Raw genomic sequence first — 3,225 nt, forward strand, 5'->3', positions numbered from 1 at the left:
GGATTATTATTTTTTTTTCAGTTTCTGACTGCAGCTTTTCGGTCAGTCCATTAAATAATAGGTTATGAATAAATATCATGCAGCCCTTTGGAAGAAACAATCCAAATAAAATGCAATCAAATGTCAACGAGCTCCCTCTGCCTGCACCTGGTGGTCTGTGTGCTGCTAATCATATAAGGTGGAGATAATTGGGGCGTGAGGACACGTGCTATTACACAGAATTAAATCATTTTGCACCTAAATTATTCACCTTTGAGTGACTAACTTCCCATACTAATCAGCACTGAGAGAGTGACCTCATTGTCAGCATGGCATGTGCAGCTGCAATACAGACCGACAGGCAGGATGCTCTGGGTGGTGCCACATCACTTTGATCTATATTAACTAGCATTATATTTTATTGATACAGCCTATATTATTATTATTATTATATTATTAGTTAAAATAACTAGACAAACTCTATAGAGCCATGTAATACTGTGTAATTGCTGAATCTATTACAGCTGGGTAAGATCAGCATCAGAAGCCTAAAATCTGAAGCAAATGGAGCCACAACAACTGAATTAATGTTAAAGTCTATAACGCGGGTGTGTATAATAAAAGATTCTTTTTTTGTGAGTGGACATGTAGGCTAATGAGTGGCTTTCTGCTCTCTGTCTCTTTAACGTCTGTTCCCAGGCCGGTGGACCGTTACTCGGCCTTGAATCAGAGTGCGGCAGCGGCACAAAAGGCGAACATGTGGATTTGGTGGGGTGTGCGGGACAAAGCCTTACCTTCCAGCGGCAGCAGCAGCGCCAGCAGCAGGCAGAGCGACCACAGGGAGCGGTTAGCCATGACTCCGGTCTCCACCCTCACAAACACAAACTAAGTCGGTACTAAGTGGTAATACAGCGGTTAAATGCCGGGCCCGTTACCGTTCCGTTCGTCTGCAGCCTGCGTTTCAGTACCGTCTCACAGAAAGCCGCATACAAGGCGTTCACTATTGCGCCCAGTGACACTCCCACACTGTGCCACTTCCTGCCACACCTTTCAAAATAAAATCCTCTACTCAACAAGAAGGCGAACAGGCGATGTAACGGTTTTGGTTCTGCCGACAACAAAAGTGAATTTCAGCAACACTAAAATAACCCTTAGCTATTTGAATTGTACGTGATAAATATGAAGTTTCAATCACGTCCTGCATTTAAATAATCCTATTTCCTCCTCCTTTTATTTTTTAACACATAAAAACACCCTGCTTTGAATTTAAATGAGATTAGTTCCAGTTAGTGTGCCTCATTTTAGCACTCGGGTCACAGAGGAAACCCCGTTTTTCTAAAAGAGAAGGTTGTTTAAAAAACACTTACTGTTGTTTTTAAGGTAGGGCTTTTTCCAAAATCCTTAAATATTCTTTCAACCATCTCGGTGAAAAAATGAATAACTATAGAATTTATTGTAGAGAAAATGATGGTTATACCTCTGTGACCATTGTTGTTTTTTCCACACTTAAAAGTTCAATTACCTCTTTTTTCTTTTCTTTTTAAGATTATTTAAACAAAAGCATCTCCTCTCTCTGGAATCTATTGATATGCAAATACATCAAAATGGGTTGAGGGGTGTGGCGATGACATCATTGATACGCAAGTATGCAGCTTCAAAAAAGTGAGTCTTCAGGCAGGGCGTTTACAGGATTAGTTTGGACAATCAGCCAAAACAATGCAAAACATGCGTTTGCACCCAAAAGCGTTTCCGTATTGATGGCCCCTTAGGTTTATATATCACATTGGTGCAAATTGAATAGGCTACTGGACCCGGATTGGCTTCCAAAAAAGTTGGGATGTCACAAAATCTGTTTGGTACGTCCAGGTGTTATGCTGCGTTCCAGGCAACCCGTTACCCGTTTTTCACAACCTTCTACCTGTGAAAGTGGTTAAAACTCCATTACTAAAGATGACCTTTATGTCTTCATTAACAGGTTATGTATCGCAGTCATTTAAAGTAGCTGTGATAAAGTGATGTGATTTACTACATAGAAATAGTTTATTTCAGGACTGTCAGTCAGGATTTAGAATGCATCATAGCACAGAGACAGCACTGGTGAAAATTACTAACGACCTTCTAACTGCTTCGCTCAAAGGACTTATCTGAAGCCCCAAAAAAAATCCTGTTACAGATATTGGAACATGTAGTTGCCATTAAAGGAATCACATTAAGCTAGTTTAAATCCTATTTCTCTGATCAATCTCAATTTGTTAATGTTAACGATAAATCCTCCAGGTACGCTAAGGTTAGCCATGGCATTCCACAAGGCTCAGTGCTTTGACCAATTCTATTCTCATAATACATGTTTCCTCTAGGCAATATTATTAGGAAACACTCAGTTAACTTTCATTGTTATGCGGATGACACCCAATTATACATATCAATTAAGCCTGACAAAACCAGTCAGTTAGCTAAACTTCAAGCATGCATGAAAGATATAAGACAGTTACGTTATTATGTTGGGCCCTAAACACCTCAGAACCTCATTATCTTAAGATATAGCTACTCTGGATGGTATTGGCCTGGCCTCCAGCACTACTGTCAGAAGTCTAGGAGTTATTTTTGATCAGGATATATCCTTTAACGCCCACTGAAAACAAACCTCAAGAACAGCCTTTTTCCATCTTTGCAACTTAAATTAGGCACATCCTGTCTCAAAACAATGCTGAAAAACTAGTCCGTGCATTTGTTACTTCCAGGCTGGACTACTGCAATTCCTTACTATCAGGATGGCCAAATAAGTCCCTTAAAACTCTCCGGCTGTTTCAGAATGCTGCAGCGCGTGTTCTGACAAGAACTAAGAAAAGAGATCATGTTTCTCCTGTATTAACTTCTCTGCATTGGCCTTCTATAAAATACAAGATTTCATTTAAAATAATTCTCTTGACCTACAAAGCTCTAAATAGTCAAACACCATCATATCTTAAAGAGCTCATAGTACCTTCATGTCCCACTAGAGCATGTTTAATTGGATTAGGGTGGCACCTAAATCAGAGTTGCAGCTGTCCCGGTGGTCCTGCTCTGCGTCCTGTTACAATTGGCTACGCTCTGCAGTGCCCTGCTACGCCCTGCTATGCTCTGTTACACCCTGTAATGCCCTGCAGTGCCCTGCTACACCATGAACTACTACAACTATTCTTTCTAGTCATAGTTTCATTATCTTTATTGTGACTATTATTGCCACTGTTCATCACACCCCCAACC

At 40.4% G+C, this 3,225-nt stretch overlaps 1 protein-coding gene and 1 long non-coding RNA gene across 3 annotated transcripts in view; both read right to left on the reverse strand.

The window, feature by feature from the left end:
* Positions 1 to 1,018, reverse strand: part of cd99l2 (CD99 molecule-like 2) — a 13,309-nt gene extending 12,291 nt beyond the window's left edge. For both annotated transcript variants that reach the window (XM_032544491.1, XM_032544490.1), the window contains exon 1: positions 774 to 1,018. In XM_032544491.1, coding sequence (XP_032400382.1) covers positions 774 to 834 — 61 coding nt within the window. In that variant the 5' untranslated portion in view covers positions 835 to 1,018. The remainder of the gene's footprint in view (positions 1 to 773) is intronic.
* Positions 1 to 3,225, reverse strand: part of LOC116707236 (uncharacterized) — a 111,345-nt gene that overhangs the window by 86,739 nt on the left and 21,381 nt on the right. The window lies entirely within an intron of this gene.

Source organism: Etheostoma spectabile, chromosome 19, assembly GCF_008692095.1.
Source record: "Etheostoma spectabile isolate EspeVRDwgs_2016 chromosome 19, UIUC_Espe_1.0, whole genome shotgun sequence".
NCBI classification, from domain to species: domain Eukaryota; kingdom Metazoa; phylum Chordata; class Actinopteri; order Perciformes; family Percidae; genus Etheostoma; species Etheostoma spectabile.